This window comes from Scyliorhinus torazame, chromosome 12, assembly GCF_047496885.1.
Source record: "Scyliorhinus torazame isolate Kashiwa2021f chromosome 12, sScyTor2.1, whole genome shotgun sequence".
Lineage (NCBI taxonomy): Eukaryota > Metazoa > Chordata > Chondrichthyes > Carcharhiniformes > Scyliorhinidae > Scyliorhinus > Scyliorhinus torazame.
The window spans coordinates 66,369,353-66,385,287 of record NC_092718.1 but is presented as its reverse complement, the minus strand read 5'-3'; the positions used below and the strand labels follow the sequence as shown (position 1 = coordinate 66,385,287).

General features: G+C 52.6%; 1 protein-coding gene across 1 annotated transcript in view; it reads left to right on the top strand.

The window, feature by feature from the left end:
* The first annotated feature begins 1,428 nt into the window (after window positions 1-1,428).
* The window catches only part of snrpa1 (small nuclear ribonucleoprotein polypeptide A'), a 54,380-nt gene continuing 39,873 nt past the window's right edge, over window positions 1,429-15,935 (top strand). Inside the window, exons 1-4 of the mRNA XM_072468813.1 lie at window positions 1,429-1,596; window positions 4,259-4,406; window positions 4,487-4,565; window positions 13,677-13,723. Of these exons, the coding sequence (XP_072324914.1) occupies window positions 1,515-1,596; window positions 4,259-4,406; window positions 4,487-4,565; window positions 13,677-13,723 (356 nt within the window). The 5' untranslated portion in view covers window positions 1,429-1,514. The remainder of the gene's footprint in view (window positions 1,597-4,258; window positions 4,407-4,486; window positions 4,566-13,676; window positions 13,724-15,935) is intronic.

The window sequence follows — 15,935 nt, the reverse complement described above, 5'->3', positions numbered from 1 at the left end:
GCAAAAAGCATGCGAAATGGCCGCCCTCATCCAGGCTGCAGCCTTGGAGGTGTTCAATTGTTTGGACCTGTTGCGTCCCATGGGGACCTTGCCGCGCCGTTTCAGCTGCCTGTATGTGGGAGCACCGGCTGGTGGCATTTTCATGCAGGACACAGGTCTCGATGGTAGTCGCTAGGGTGAGTTACTTAATTTTGAGGAGCTGCTGACGCAGGGGGTCCGACAGAACACCAAATATGATCTGGTCATGTATCATGGAGTCGGAGGTGGGCCTGTAGCCGCAGGACTGCGCAAGGATACGGAGGTGTGTTAAAAAGGATTGGAAAGGCTCGTCCTTACCCTGCAAGCGCTGCTGGAACAGGTATCTTTCGAAGCCTTCATTGATCTCTATGCTGAAGTAGGTATCGAATTTGAGGAGAACCGTCTTGTACTTTGTCTTGTCCTCGTCGTCTGCGAATGTGAGGGAGTTGAAGATGTGGATGGCGTGTTGCTCGGCCGTGGACAGGAGCAGAGCAATCTTCCTGGTGTCCGATGCGTTCTCTCTGTCCGTGGCTTTGAGGAAGAGCTGGAAGCGCTGTTTAAAAATCTTCCAACAGACCCCGCGATTGCCGGCGATGCGGAGCGGCGGGTTGATGTTCTCCATACTTCAGGATGCCGGAATGCTGATTAATTGCAGGTGCGTCTCAGAAGTGCTAGTATGCAACCACTCCTTGTATCATGATGTGTTGGGTGTTCTGGATCACAAACAGGTCACCAACACTGGAAGTGGTGCAACTCTATTTTATTATAAGGTTAACTATATTAACATACTTGAACTGTGGGTAAATGCAATACCAGCTTTAACTGTTGATCCATGCCTAGTCCTAACCAGGTGATGCACTCAGCAAATGGTGAATGTCTGTGTTGCAGGCTGTGAGCTCTGTGCTCCGAGCTGGCTGCTATTAGAATGAGCGGGAACTCTCCTGTCCCCTGTCTTTATAGTGCGTGTGCTCTCACTGGTGATTGGCTGCGGTGTTGTGTATGCTGATTGGTCCCACTGCATGTCCATCAGTGTGTGTGTGTGTGTCTGCACCATAATATACTGGTGTATATTATGACAGTGCACAAATCTCACCTAACATCCAGGTAAGTGGCCGAGGTTGCTTCAGCAGCTCCAGCTCCAGCGCATGCGCACTGCATCAAGCAGATAAATAAAACCTGCGAGGAGTTTGAAGGCCGCGCGCTTCCCGCGCGTGCCTGTCGACCCCCGTTACGCCGCGCATGTGCGGCAGACCAGTCGCTGACCGGGGAGGAAGTTACGGGCCACTCTCATTGGGCCCATTCCAGACACAATCCCCACCCACCCTAGCCCCGCCCCCTGCAGCAATGCCCCGCCCCTTCGGCGCTCAGGAAGTGAGGGCAAGCCCAGGCGCAATGCAGTGTGGGGGTGAGGACGTGCTTCGGCCGTGGTGCAGTGTGGGGGTGGCGGCGCGGGCGCACGCACTTGGTCGCGGTGCGGTCTGGGAGTCCGGACCATCATGGTGAAGCTCACGGCTGAGTTGATCGAGTTGGCGGCTCAATACACCAACCCCGTGCGGGATCGGGAGCTGGACCTGCGGGGTGAGAATGAGAGAGAGTCGCAGTTCAGACACTGACCCCGCCGCAATTAGAAGCGCGGACCATGGGACACACAGCCTGGGAGGGAATACTGAATCAAACACCTAGGCCCATTACACCCCAGAGCCTTTACCCCTCTTCCCCCCCCCCAGACCCTTTACCCCCCCCCCCCGACCCATAACCCCGCCCCACACCCTTTACACCCCCCCCCCCCAGGCCCATTACACCCCCATTACACCCCCCCCCAGACCCATTTACCCCCCCCAGACCCATTTACCCCCCCCAGACCCATTTACCCCCCCAGACCCATTTACCCCCCCAGACCCATTTACCCCCCCCAGACCCATTTACCCCCCCAGACCCATTTACCCCCCCAGACCCATTTACCCCCCCAGACCCATTTACCCCCCCAGACCCATTTACCCCCCCAGACCCATTTACCCCCCCAGACCCATTTACCCCCCCAGACCCATTAACCCCCCCAGACCCATTACCCCCCCCAGACCCATTACCCCCCCAGACCCATTACCCCCCCAGACCCATTACCCCCCCAGACCCATTACCCCCCCAGACCCATTACCCCCCCAGACCCATTACCCCCCCAGACCCATTACCCCCCCAGACCCATTACCCCCCCAGACCCATTACCCCCCCAGACCCATTACCCCCCCAGACCCATTACCCCCCCAGACCCATTACCCCCCCAGACCCATTACCCCCCCAGACCCATTACCCCCCCAGACCCATTACCCCCCCAGACCCATTACCCCCCCAGACCCATTACCCCCCCCAGACCCATTACCCCCCCAGACCCATTACCCCCCCAGACCCATTACCCCCCCAGACCCATTACCCCCCCAGACCCATTACCCCCCCAGACCCATTACCCCCCCAGACCCATTACCCCCCCAGACCCATTACCCCCCCAGACCCATTACCCCCCCAGACCCATTACCCCCCCAGACCCATTACCCCCCCAGACCCATTACCCCCCCAGACCCATTACCCCCCCAGACCCATTACCCCCCCAGACCCATTACCCCCCCCAGACCCATTACCCCCCCAGACCCATTACCCCCCCAGACCCATTACCCCCCCAGACCCATTACCCCCCCAGACCCATTACCCCCCCAGACCCATTACCCCCCCAGACCCATTACCCCCCCAGACCCATTACCCCCCCAGACCCATTACCCCCCCAGACCCATTACCCCCCCAGACCCATTACCCCCCCAGACCCATTACCCCCCCCAGACCCATTACCCCCCCAGACCCATTACCCCCCCCCAGACCCATTACCCCCCCCCAGACCCATTACCCCCCCCCCAGACCCATTACCCCCCCCCAGACCCATTACCCCCCCCCCAGACCCATTACCCCCCCCAGACCCATTACCCCCCCCAGACCCATTACCCCCCCCCAGACCCATTACCCCCCCCAGACCCATTACCCCCCCCAGACCCATTACCCCCCCCAGACCCATTACCCCCCCCAGACCCATTACCCCCCCCAGACCCATTACCCCCCCCAGACCCATTACCCCCCCAGACCCATTACCCCCCCAGACCCATTACCCCCCCCCCAGACCCATTACCCCCCCCAGACCCATTACCCCCCCCAGACCCATTACCCCCCCCAGACCCATTACCCCCCCAGACCCATTACCCCCCCCAGACCCATTACCCCCCCCAGACCCATTACCCCCCCCAGACCCATTACCCCCCCCAGACCCATTACCCCCCCCAGACCCATTACCCCCCCCAGACCCATTACCCCCCCAGACCCATTTACCCCCCCCAGACCCATTAACCCCCCCTCCAAGACCCTTTCCCCCCCTCCCGCCCTGCACCCTTTTCCCCCACCCCGCACAGTTTTCCCCCCTCACGCGCCGCACCCTTCCCCCCTCACGCCCCCCCCCTTCCCCCCCCCTCACGCCCCCCCCCCTTCCCCCCCCCTCACGCCCCGCACCCTTTCCCCCCCCCTCACGCCCCGCACCCTTTCCCCCCCCCTCACGCCCCGCACCCTTTCCCCCCCTCACGCCCCGCACCCTTTCCCCCCCCCCTCACGCCCCGCACCCTTTCCCCCCCTCACGCCCCGCACCCGTCTCTCGCCCCCCCCCCCCCCCAAACCCGGTCGCCCCTGCCCCCCCCCCCCCAACCCGGTCTCCCCTCTTTCCCCCCCCCCCCCCAACCCGGTCTCCCCTGCCCCCCCCCAAACCCGGTCTCCCCTCCCCCCCCCCCCCCCCCCAAAACCCGGTCTCCCGCCCCTGCCCCCCCCCCCAACCTGGTCTCCCGCCCCCCCCCCAACCCGGTCTCCCGCCCCCCCCAAACCCGGTCTCCCGCCCCCCCCCCCCCCAACCCAGTCTCCCGCCCCCCCCCCCCCCCCCACCCGGTCTTCCGCCCCCCCCCCCCCCAACCTGGTCTCCCCCACCCGGGCTCCCGTCCCCCACTCCCCTTCTCCCGCCCCCCCACTCCCCGTCTCCCCCCCCCCCCCCCCCCCACTCCCCGTTTCCCGCCCCCCCGCCCGTTTCTCTCCCCCTTCCCTTTACACCCACCCCCACAGTCAGGCCCTTTACCCCCACCCCCAGGCCCTGGTCTGCTGTGGCTCTACCTCCCCTATGTCTGAGTTGTGGTTCAGGCTCTTGATAGTTTTTGCTGGTTTACAGGTTACAAAATCCCAGTTGTGGAGAATTTGGGAGCGACATTCGATCAATTTGACTGCATTGATTTCTCAGACAATGAGATCCGCAAACTAGATGGATTCCCGCTGCTGCGGCGATTGAAGAGTCTCCTGCTCAACAACAACCGCATCTGGTGAGTCCTCAAACCTGCTCTTTTCAAAGCTGTGAATGGGGGAACTGAGTGGAAGATTTAAAAAAATTTCTCTGTTTCAGCCGGGTAGGTGAAGGGCTCGAGCAGGCGTTGCCCAATCTGCGGGAGTTGATACTCACCAACAACAACTTACTGGAACTGGTAAGTTGCATGTCTTTGAGAAATGTGGTCAATGTGAGTGCTGTCAACAATATGCTGCAAAACCTGCCCCCCCCCCACACACACACACCCCGTGCTCAGTGACTCTGCCTCCTCCTCCACAATCTCGGTTTCCTGATGCATTTGAAAAGTTCACTCCGAAGTAGTTGAGGCAAATTTCACAATTTCTCCAGCCGCTCTGTCTGTGGTAGTGCTCCTGCCTCCAAGTCACACTGTTGTTTGTTCCCCACTCCAGAGACTGGAGCACACTGACAATCCCAGTGCAGCACTGACGGAGAGCTGCATTGTCAGTTCCATTGTTGGACAAGATATTAAACTTGAGGCCCAGCCGTCCTCTCCGTGATAATTGGCAAACCCTCCCCAAGACGGCAGAATCTCTAGTATATTCACACAGGATCTAGAACAATCATAAATCCTGCTGATTAATTGCATAGGTTCTGTGGATATTAGGATGTTTTGCATTAGTGAGACATTATAGAATTTCATAGAATTTACAGTGCAGAAGGAGGCCATTCGGCCCATCGAGTCTGCACCGGCTCTTGTAAAGAGTCAACACCTCCACCCTATCCCCATAACCCAGTAACCCCACCCAACACTAAGGGCAATTTATCATGGCCAATCCACCTAACCTGCACATCTTTGGACTGTGGGAGGAAACCGGAGCACCCGGAGGAAACCCATGCACACACTGGGAGGATGTGCAGACTCTGCACACAGTGACCCAAACCGGAATGGAACCTGGGACCCTGGAGCTTTGAAGCAATTGTGCTATCCACAATGCTACCGTGCTGCCCATCGAGATGCAGAAAAGGATGAAGTTTCAGTTGTAGATATCTGAAAAAACCGCACCTTGGGTATCAAATTGTTGACAGCTGCTCAAAAGGTAACAAGGAAGCACCACTAAACATATCGCCCAGCCTATAAAGAACTCTATCCCCCCAGATATCAAATCCATGGTCCATAAGACCTGATGGGAGAGAGAACGGAAGTTAAATTAGACCTCCCAGCTCACAGACCATCCTCCACGCTCTGACTGTTAATGGCTATAAGGATTTTTACACTTGACAGGCACAGCCTTGAAATCCTTGAACAACAGGGCCTGTAAGGAATACACAGACTGGCCAGTTTCAATATTGAGCCAAATGGTGGAAATGAATCTTAAGATGAGAAGCTAACTGATGCATTTTAATATTCGGCACCTCTTCGTTGAAGGGTCAATAACAATGGGACATCTTTTTAAGTTACATGCAGGAGGTTTAGAGAGGATTTGAGGGAAATATTTTTCAGCCAGGTGCTGGATATCTGGAATGCACTGCCTGGGAGGGTAGTTGAGGCAGGAAACCTCACAATCTTTAAAAGGTACTAGGATGAGCACCTGAAATGTCATAACATTCAAGGCTATGGGCCGAGTACTAGGAAGTGGGATTCGTGTTGATCAGAGTAGTTTTTTTGCCGGAGCAGACTTGTTGGGCCAAAGAACCTCTTCTGTTCTGTATAATTTTTTGAATATTGCCAATCCATCCACTTTTCAGTTATCTTCTCATCTTCAATTCATACAAAAATGGGTAAGAGGGTTTACAGTGCAGAAGGAGGCCATTTGGCCCATCGAGTCGACACCAGCCCCTGAAAGAGCACCCTAACAAGCCCACACCTCCACCCTATCCCCGTAACCCAGCAGCTCCACCTAACATTTGGACACTATGGGGAAATTTAGCGTGACCAATCCACCTAACCCGCACATCTTTGGACTGTGGGAGGAAACCGGGGCGCACTGAGGAAACCCACACAGACATGGGGAGAACATGCAGATTCCGCATAGGCAGCGATCCAAGCCGGGAATCAAACCCGGGTCCCTGGTGCTGTGAAGCAACTGTGCTAACCACTGTGCTACCATGAGTGGTGAGGAGGATGTTAAGAGGCTTCAGTAATTTAGACAAGTTGCGCGAGTGCGCAAATATGTGACAGATGCAGCATAACGTGGATAATTGTGAAATTATTCACTTCAGAGAGAGAAACAGAATGGTAAAGTATTATTTATATGGTGGTAGATTAGGAAATGTTGATGTACAAAGGGGCCTGAGTGTCCTAGTACACCAGTCACTGAAAGCAGGTATGCGGGTACAGCAGGTAGTTAGGAAGGCAAATGGGACTTCCGGTGGCGGCCGTGGTGCGAGCAGTCGCACATTTGATGGCTCCTGCTCAAAATGGACTTTTCCGGTCTTTTTCCCACCCAAAGAGCAAATTATTTGAGAGCAAGAGGTGCAGGAGTGCCTGGGGAGGGTTTTGTTCCTCTGGTTTGACTGGTGGATGGATCCATGGACAAGGAGTGGTGCGAGAAGGTAAGAGCTGTTGGAACAGGAGAGTCTTCGTAGTGCATCACAGGGAAAGATGACCGAAGGCAAGGGGGGGTTGCGCTGCCTGCCCAGTGGTCGACGGAGCAGTTGGTGAAGTTCCTCAACGATGAGTTTCAGCAGCAGACGGAAGAGGCCCAGGAACTCCTAGCCAAGGTGGTGGAACAGCCTAAAACTGGGATTGAGCAAGTGGAGCAGAGGCTGGAGTCCCAGGGCCTGACGATCCAGAAAATGGAGGAGGTGGTGAGGCTGCACGCAGACCAGTTGGCCTCGGTGGCTGCGATGGGAGTGATGCGAGAGAGCCAGAAGAGGCTGAGGGAGAAGTGGGGGATTTAGAGAATCGATTCAGAAGGCAAAACTTCAGGAGTGTCGGAAGGCCTGAAGGCATTGAAGGTGTGGAGGCTGGTGTGTACCTGGCCAGGATGCTGGAGAAATTGACCTGGAGGCCGACCGAGCACACGGGGAGCTGTGGAGGATGCCGCAGGCAGATGAGCCGCCAAGGACGATGCTGGTGCGGTTACACTTTCTGGGCAAGGAGAAGATCCTCCGATGGGCGAGGCATACCAGGGAATGCACCTGAGAGGGGAATGAGCTGTGGGTGAGTGCACCAGGACCTGGGTGCAGAGCTGGCGAAGAATAGGTTGGGTTTAACCGGTTTAAGGCTGCCCTCTTTAAAAAGTGGGTGAAGCTTGGAGTATTATACCCGGCCCACCTGTGAGTGACTTTCCAAAAGTGAGTTTTATTTTGAAGCGCTAGGGGAGGCGATGGAACTTGAGGGACAATGGACTGCAACATTGAACTTTGTAGGAGTTTTGCATGCTTTTTAAAGTTTTGTTGGATTTTTGGGGACAGATTTTCGTGGGGGAGCAATGATGGTGACTGTGCCTTTTGTTACTCTTCAGGGATGTGCAGTCGGGAGGTGTGAGGGGAACTGGAGGGAGGAAGGGTGGTTGGAGGCCTTGGGCGGGGGCCACCATGTTAGCTGGGCGGGCTAATTAACAGGAGTGAGGTGGAGGGTTGCCAGAAGAGTGGGGTGGGTGGGAAATAGGGTTGGTTCTTTGTTTGCGGGTGGGGTGGGGGAGGAGAGGGCTGCTGACAAGGGTGCGGTTGGTATGGCGCAGTTGGGAAGAGATTGATGGTGGATATCAGAGGACGGACCTCGAAGGTCACGTGACGTGGGCCGGGGCTGGCTCAAAGGTGAAAATTATCATACTTCCATGTGCTTCGGGTGTACTCACGGATTGATTTTTTTCGAGCTAGGCAAGATGCTATTGGCGGGGGTGGTAGACTTGGGAGTATTTGACGATTGTGGTTTCCGACCACGCGCCGCACTGGGTGGATTTGCGGGTGGACTGGAGGTGGTATGATGGTGAGTGGGAAGTTGGAAACAATGCCGGTGGTCCTGGTAAACGCAGGCGTGGGCTGCCATTTGAAGGTACGTGGAACTAAACGATATGCCGGAGGTCACAGCCGCCACACTGGGAGGCATTCAAGGCGGTGGTTAGGGGGGGGCGGGGAGGTTATTTCAATACAGGTGCATAGGGAGAAAGTGGAGCAGGTAGAGATGGCTTGACTGGTGGATGAGATTTTGAGGGTGGACAGGGTGGAGGCAGATCTGGGGCGGCTGCTGGCGAGGGTGTATAATGAAGCAAGGGAGAGCGGGGAAACTCCCCCCTACATTGTCGCAGGCTTCCATCTCCCTGATTCTAAAGAAGAAGGATCCGGGGCAGTGCGGGTCATGCTACCCAATATCACTAAACGTAGACGCCAAACTAATGGTGAAGGTGTTGGCCTCTTGAATCGAGAACTGCGTCCTGGGGGTGATAGGCGAAGATCAAACGGGTTTTGTGAAGGTGGGGCAGTTGTCGGCCCCACGTGGGGAGGTTTCTTAATGTAATCATGACTTCTTCGGAGAGGCGGAGGTAGTGGTGGCGATGGACGTGGAGAAGGCGTTTGATCGGGTGGAGCTAGGAGTTGCTGGGGCAGTTTGTGCAGAGGTTTGTGGACTGGGTCTGATTGTTCTATAAGATTGCGGATGGACCAAGCAAATTCGGGGTACTTTGGTATGCATCATGGGCGAAGCAGGGGTGCCAGCTCTCTCCATTGCTCTTTGCCTTGGGGATAGAGCTGCTGGCAATGGTGCGTAGGGGGAGCTGGAGAGGGATTGAGCACAGGGGCTCATTGTATGTGGACGACATGTTGCTGTATATTTGGGCAGTATCGGAAGCAGCATGGGGATCGTGGAGGAATTTGGCCGATTCTCAGGATATATGTTGAAATTGGGGAAGGGCGAGGTGTTCCCGATTGAGATGAGGGCAGGAAAGGAGGTTAGGGGAGTTGCCATTTAGAGTGGTGAGGGTGAGTTTTAGACACTTGGGTATCCAGGTGGCGCAGGGCTGGGCACAGTTGCATAAGTTGAACCTGGCTCGGTTGGTGGAACAGATGAAAGTGGATTTTGAGAGATTGGCTGGGCGGGTGCAGACAGTAAAAATGACGGTGCTGCCAAGGTTTTGTTTCTTGTTCCAGAACCTCCCAATCTTTGTCCCCAAGACTTTTTTAAGAAGGTCAATGTGCTGATCTCTGAATTTGTGTGAGCGGGGAAGACCCCATGGATTAGGGGGGCTTTCTTGGTGTTTGGAGTGGGGGGGGTCTGGCACTGCCGAATATGGCGAATTACTACTGGACGGCGAGTATTGCTACGGTTAGGAAATGGGCCGTGGGGGAGGAGTTGGGTGGAGGCGGCACCGTGTAGAGGAACATATTTAAGGCTTTGATGTCGGCACCTTTACTATTCTTGCTGACATGGTGTTTTGTGAGCCCAGTGTGGTGTCGATCCTAAGGGTGTGGGGGCGGTGGAGGCAGCAGTTAGGGCTGGAGGGTGCCTCGGTGTGGACACCAATCTGCAATAACCATAGGTTTGCACTGGCGGGGCTGGCTGCAGATTCGAGACTTTGTAAGGAGAGCGGTACCGCCATTTCCTGGGCTGCCGCCCCTGGGGTTTGCAGGTGTGATGTTAGAGGTGCTGGGTGTGGAGGTGGTCCCGAGTCCAGAGGTGACTATATTTGGGGTGTCGGGAGTCCAGGGGTGAGAGAGGTTGATGTTTTGGCCTTTGCCTCCCTGATAGCCTGGAGGTGGATTATGTTCAGGTGGCAGGACTTGGAGCCACCAAAGGCAGGGCTGCGGGTGAGCGACTTGCCGAAGTTCCTGAAGTTGGAGAAGGTTGAGTTAGTCTTGAGGGGGTCCGCGGATGGGAGGGGGGAGCGAGGGGGGGGGGGGGTAAGGGGTTAAAATGGGGAAGGTGGGATGTGAGAGGGAGAAGGAGTCGGGGAGCACGGGGGGGGGGGGGGGAAGTAGGTGTTGGCTGTTTATGGAGTTGTTTGATTGTTCCTCTGCTTTCATTAATCTGCTTATATGAAAATTCCTTGAACAAAAAATTTGGGAAAAAAGGCAAATGGTATGTTGGCCTTTGTTGCAAAAGGATTTGAGTCCAGGAGCAAGCATGCCTTGCTGCAGCTGTAAAGGGCCTTGGTGAGACCACACCTGGAGTATTGTGTGCAGTTTTGGTCTCGTTATCTAACAAAGGATGTTCTTGCTATAAAGGGAGTGCAGCAAAGGTTAACCAGACTAATTCCTGGGGTGGCAGGCTTGTCGTGTGAGGAAAGTCTGGGTCGACTTGTGTATTCACAGAAAGTTCAAAGAATGAAAGAGGATCTAATTGAAACGTATAGAACTCTAGACAGCTGGGCAGACTGGATACAGAGATGCTGTTTCCTCTGCTGGGGGTGGGGGGTTCTAGAAGCAGGGTTCAGTCTTGTGATACTGCGTAGACCATTTAGGGCTAAGATGCAAATTTCACTCAGAATGGTGAACTTATGGAATTCTCTACTACAGAAGGCTGTGGAAGCATAATCACTGAATATTCAGGGAGGAAATAGATTTCTAGACTCTAAAGGTGTCAAGGGGTATGGGGAGAACCCTGCAATATGGCATTGAGACAGAGGTGGAGTAGACCTGAATGTCTGTCATCATTAAGTGGAACATTGGTGTGTGGGGTAGGAATGTCAAATAAGCACATGCAAACTGATAGCGATGTTATGCCCAAGTTCTGTATGGTCTTCGCAAATCTAAAGGAACTCTTCACTGGGTGTGGAACACTTGCTCAAAACTGGTTGCAGCAACTCACCCAGCTATTGGGCCAATTCACGTTGTATAGAACCGGTTGTTGATAAGATAGGATGTCTTCGGCAGCCCATACATACATGCACACTGAGCCATATTATATAGATCACCCGTCAACCTGATGATCTTAAATCCAACAAGCTTTTTTAGCTTGCTTTTGAGCAAAGCTGTCTGGTCACACTGCGCGCAGGCCCAACAGATACTAATTTGGACTCGGCATGCTTTTTGTTGATATATTCCCACTTATTCAGGATGACTATTCCTGTCTCTTTGTCGGATTTACTGATGTGTATGTCCAGGTTGGTTTCAGGCCTTGCAACCGCGTTGCATGTGAAAATCAGACCTGTTGTTTGGAATTCCGCTATGTGCATCCACTAGATCAGCTCAGTGCACCTTCAATGATTCAGTCACTCCAGTGGACACTGGTTTGTGGCAGGATAGTTGGGGTAGAGGAATTTGAACTCCGTAAATACCTCTTCCCATTCGATGTGGAATGAAGGCACACCAAAACTGAAACCAAGTGTAAGAGCAAACTCTTCGCTTTCAGGAAGCACATGCCAGAGAGATTTCTATGTTTATTGGCATTGTTGATGGCATTGCCCACCCTCTTCCACTTCGGTGCAGGTGTGTTTCAAGTGGCTCTAGTTTATGGTGTGGTTGCCTATTGAGGCATTATAGTGACATAAACTGATCAAATCGATTAATGAAAGAAATTTGCCCCCCTCAGGCCAAACGCAGTGTCAGACATGGTTCAAATTGGTAACCCTATTGCCAATCTGTTCAATCTCATCTTGTATCAACATGCTCAATCGTCGGAATCTCTCATTTTAACATTATTAATATGCTTGGAAATGAAAACTGACCCAACCTTATGTTTAAAACACAGAAAATTGAGAGATAATTTACCTGAGAGTCAAACTATGTTTTTGTAATCTTGAATTTGGCCTTTGTACTTCTACCTCCGATATGCTAACTGGTAGACAAATAATTATCGCGTGATATATGTGGTAGAGTTGGTCTTCACAGCTCACTGTGCACACGTATGTATGGACTGCCCAAGACACAAGTGATGTGCCTTTGCACACAAGCCTATCGATGACTGGCTTGATACATCATGATTTGGCCAAATGGTTGAGTGAGTTGTTGCAACCAGTTTTGAGCATGTTTTTCACATACACTGCAAAATTCCTTCACATTTGCAGAGTCCATACAGGACTTGCAAATCATAGCGATGTCATGCCTGTGTGCTTATTTGACATTATGAGCCTATTCACCAATGTACCGCTTAAGGCAGCCACAGACATTTACATTGCAGCACTATATCATGGCGATCCAGATTCACAACCGTTGTGTGTATCAGTGTTCATTAAACTCGGGATCAGCGACTCGCTCAATTGAGTTGAGATTGAATGACGCCATGTCTGCCCAAATAGAACGTGTTGCCATGGGATCCCCTCTCTGCCCAACTCTCTCAAACATCTTTGTTGGGTTCCATGTGAGATGGTTCTTCAATGGAATGACACCGAAACACCTACCTACCCCTCGTACATTACGGGGGCTGGTTTAGTACACTGGGCTAAATCGCTGGCTTTTCAAGCAGGCCAGCAGCACGGTTCAATTCCCGGACTAGCCTCCCCGAACAGGCGCCGGAATGTGGCGACTAGTGGCTTTTCACAGTAACTTCATTGAAGCCTACTTATGACAATCGATTTTCATTTCATATGTGGGTGATATGTTATGTTTCCTATATTTCAATCCACAGCGGCATGTAAGACCTTCTTTACAAACCTTAATGGGCTCCATATTGCTCTCAAATTCAATCCTGATCGTACTAAGAATCATACTGACAACCAATTTAAAGCTATCAGTCAGGCTCGCAGTATGGCTCACTTGTTTACACGTGCCTTTTCCAACTAAACAAACTAGGTGACAGCTATTCCCTGACTCATTTCCCAGGACAATACCATGACCAATCATAGTCAACTTGCAGTGTTTGAATTTTAAAGAACATGGCAGTTAACGGTCAATTATCAGTAGCTAGTGCAACAATTCTGTTTGAGTCCACTTGCCAGCCAACCAATCAGCACCCTCTTCTCATGCAGTAGAAATTGTTGTTCCCTTTACAATTTGGGCTATTCTTGCATATTGTCCTGAGGAGTGCAAGACAAAAAGTTTCAACTGCACCATGTTTTTTCAGCAATGCTGAAGACAAATTATTTCTTCAGGTGCGGAGCGCAGACATCAAGGAGGCAGCTAACCTTAAAGTTGGAGCCAGGCCTTTGGGAGTGCTGTCTGGACTCACTTCGCACAGCGTGGAAATCAGGACCCCTCCAATACAAATCTGTTAGGAAGTTTGGAAGTCCGTGTTTGCGAGGCAAGGGATATGGAACTAACATGGGCAATTGGCCACAATCTAATGTAATGGTGGAACAAGTTCAGTGTGTCGTTGTGTAGCATTGTGTGCTCCTAATTCTCCTTTTTGACCCACAACAAATATTGCAGCCTGTTTGTGAGCTGTTTCAATGTTAACCTGGTCATTCTTATCTTCCATCTGTCCCTACAGGGAGATCTGGACACACTATCAACCATCAAGTCCCTGACATTCCTGAGGTGAGTGTTTCAATGAGAATGTGGTCAAGGCTTGATGCCAGTGGAACAGCTCCTGTCACGGGTTTTCTCTCGGCCTGTTTTTGTTGGTGTTAAGACCATAAGAAATAGGAACAGGAATCGGACATTCAGCCCCTTGTGTCTGCTCCGCCATTCAATGGGATCATGTCTAATCCGCCGTTCCTCACGTCCACTTTCCTGCCCTTTTCCTGTAACCCTTTGTTCCCTTATTGACCAAGAATCTTTTCTATCTCGGCCTTAAATATACACAAGGACTCTGCCCATACAATTCTCTGTGGCAAGGAGTTCCAAAGGTACTCAACCCTCCTGAGAGAAGAAATTCCTCCTCATCTCCATCTTACACTGCCCCCCCCCCCCCCCTATTCTGAGGCGATACCCTCTGGTCCTCGACTCTCCCATGCGGGGAACCATTCTCTCAGCATTTACCCTGTCAAGCTCCTTAAGAATCCTATATGTTTCAACGAGATCACCTCTCATTTTTCTAAATTCTAATGAATACAGTCCCAACATGTTTAGCCTTTGCTCATAAGACACTCCATACCGGGGAGAATCCTAGTTGAACCTTCTTTGAACTGCCTGCAATAAAATATCTTTCCTTAAAGAAGGGGAAGAAAGCTGCTCGCAGTACTCCAGATGTGGTCTCACCAGTACCTTGTATACTCCCAACTATTTTGATTGAACATAAATAACCAAGTAAACAAAATAAAATGAACTGAGGGACAAAATAAAGGGAGTCCCTTAAAGGGAAACTACCTTAAAATTAGTCTTAAATCGTCAGACCAAAATGTGATTGATGGGGTCAATAAGGCATCCCAGTTCCTGCAGTGCCCAACAGGCATGGAAGGTCTCGAGGGTACCTGTGGACACCACATGCTCCCCCCCTTGAAGTAAGGGCCAATTAGCCTTTTTTTAAAAAAAAAAACATTTTATTGAGGTATTTATTTGGCATTGTGACAGCAGCAATATAAACAATGTACATGAAAATATAAACATAGTGCAAATACCACCTCTCCCCAACAGGCCCCACCATTAATCAACCCCCTAATCTATGCTACCCTAACCCTACCCCCAACCCCTCCACTGCTGACGATTTATTCTCCACGAAGAAGTCTACGATTGGTTGCCACCTCCGGGCGAACCCTAACAGTGACGCCCTCAAGGCGAACTTAATTTTCTCCAGACAGAGAAAGCTAGCCACGTCCGATAGCCAGGTCTCTGACTTCGGGGGCCTTGAGTCCCTCCATGCTAGTAATATCCGCCTCAGGCTACCAGGGATGCAAATGCCAGAACATCTGCCTCTTTCTCCTCCTGGATCCTGCGACACCCCAAAAGTCGCCACCTCTGGACTCAATGCCATCCTTGTTTTTAATACCTTGGACATGACGTCAGCAAACCCCTGCCAAAATCCCCTTGGCTTTGGACATAACCAGAACATGTGGACGTGGTTCGCTGGTCCTCCCGCACATTTTGCGCACCTACCTTCCAACCCAAAGGATCTGCTCGTCCGGGCCACTGTCATGTGAGCCCGGTGCACAGCCTTAAATTGAATCAGGCTGAGTCTGGCACAAGTTGGGTTGCGTTGACTCTACTCAACGTGTCCGCCCAAAGGCCCTCCTCTATCTCTTCCCCGTAACTCCTCCACCCACTTGCGCTTCAGCTCCTTGGTCTGCGTCTCCTCTGATTCCATAAGTTCCTTATAAATGTCAGAAACACTCCCCTCACCTAACCATCCTCTGGAAACTACGCTGTCCTGAATCCCGCTGAGTGGCGGCGGCAGGAGTGGGAAGGTTGGTACCTGTCTACGCAGAAAGTCCTGCACCTACAGATATATAAACTCGTTTCCCCTCACCAACGCAAACCTCTCCTCCAGCGCCCTCATACTCGGGAAAATTAGCCTTCCTGATACCTGCTGTACCTGTGTGCTAGCTTTGTGCTTCGTGCGCGAGTGCTCCCAAGTCTCTGTGTTGCAGCTTTCTGCAATTTTTCTCCAATTAAGTAATCCCCTGTTACATAAGAAATAGAGCAAGAGGAAGCCATTTGGCTCTTCCAAGACTGCCCCGCCATTCATCATGATCACGGCTGATCATCCATGTTCAATACCCTGAGCCCGCCACGCTCCCCCCCCCCCCCCCCCCCCCCCCCCCCCCGGCCATATCCCTTGATCCCTTTAGCTCCAAGAGCTATATCTTCCTGA